Below are 1,176 nucleotides of genomic sequence, written 5' to 3' on the forward strand. Positions count from 1 at the left end.
ACAACTGCTAGACATGAGTTTGTGACAACCACTCCCGATGGTCTGAGATTCAGAGGGCAGGTGTTCGACAGTCTCACCAATTTAATCATATGGTTCAAAGAACATTTCGGAGATCAAAATTCAGGTTTGAAATTTTTGTTTTTACTTTTTATAAATCCGTTGTTGATTTGGCAGCGCTTGGTGTCAATGCTGATAGTTGTCAGGTCATTTAAAAGTGACCAAGAGGGTAGCATCAGTCAGATGGTACTTAATACGGTTCAATCGTTCTTCTCGCTTCAAATCTTCTGGCATATATACAATACGTTCACTGGTTCAGCGATTAATAAATATGCACTTACATACATCCTCACATGTGAACAAAGAAAGTTGAAAGTGTGAACGCGCGCACACATAGATATATACATAAATATAATAGCATATATATATAGCAATGTTGTTGTTTGTAAAATCGTTTCTTTTTTAAGATTTGTGAATGTAATCATATGAAAATTCCTTTCAGGTCAGCAGCGTCAACATCATCAGCTTCAGCAACAACATCATCAGCAGCAGCAACAGATATCACGTACGCCAATGATGGATTCTGCAGCTCTATCTAATCCGTGGTTGAACATTCAACAATCATACGCAAACTATGCCAGTCATCAACATTGAAAATTTTTTCATTAACTTTATTTTGTTGAAATATATATATATATATCTTTATTTGTTGAAATATATATATGTAGCGGGAGTAAGACTGTCAGAAATGCAATTATTGATAAAAATCACAGCACCTCCTGTTAATCGAAATCGAAAAATTAAACAGTAAGCTACTAATGCGGAGAATGCTGTGATTTTCATCAATAATTATATATATATATATATATATATATATACATACATTTTATTTTATTATTCACAAGCATAAAGAAGTAAACATGTACTTGTGTGTATATATATGTATGTGTGTGTAAATAACTATTTGTATATACGTACCGTATGTGTTGATGACCGAGTTGAATAATAAACTAATGTAGCTGCAAGTATTTTAATTGACTGGAGTTAACAGTTCTAAACGCTTAAACGAAAGACTCATTACATTAAAAAATTGTTGGACCGAAGATTGACATGAATGAAAATACATCGGTTAGGAGGAGCATGTAGGAGCGTTATTTCATAAGATGGGCGAGAAAAACT

General features: G+C 33.2%; 1 protein-coding gene across 1 annotated transcript in view; it reads left to right on the top strand.

Moving 5' to 3' along the window:
* HELRODRAFT_191379 (hypothetical protein) overlaps nt 1-378 on the top strand; it is a gene marked incomplete at both ends in the record, with an annotated part of 7,366 nt that extends 6,988 nt beyond the window's left edge. The window contains one exon of the mRNA XM_009018155.1: nt 175-378. Within this exon, the coding sequence (XP_009016403.1) occupies nt 175-378 (204 nt within the window). The remainder of the gene's footprint in view (nt 1-174) is intronic.
* Nucleotides 379-1,176: the final 798 nt, after the last annotated feature.

Source organism: Helobdella robusta (assembly GCF_000326865.2).
Source record: "Helobdella robusta unplaced genomic scaffold HELROscaffold_20, whole genome shotgun sequence".
Classification (NCBI taxonomy): Eukaryota; Metazoa; Annelida; class Clitellata; order Rhynchobdellida; family Glossiphoniidae; genus Helobdella; species Helobdella robusta.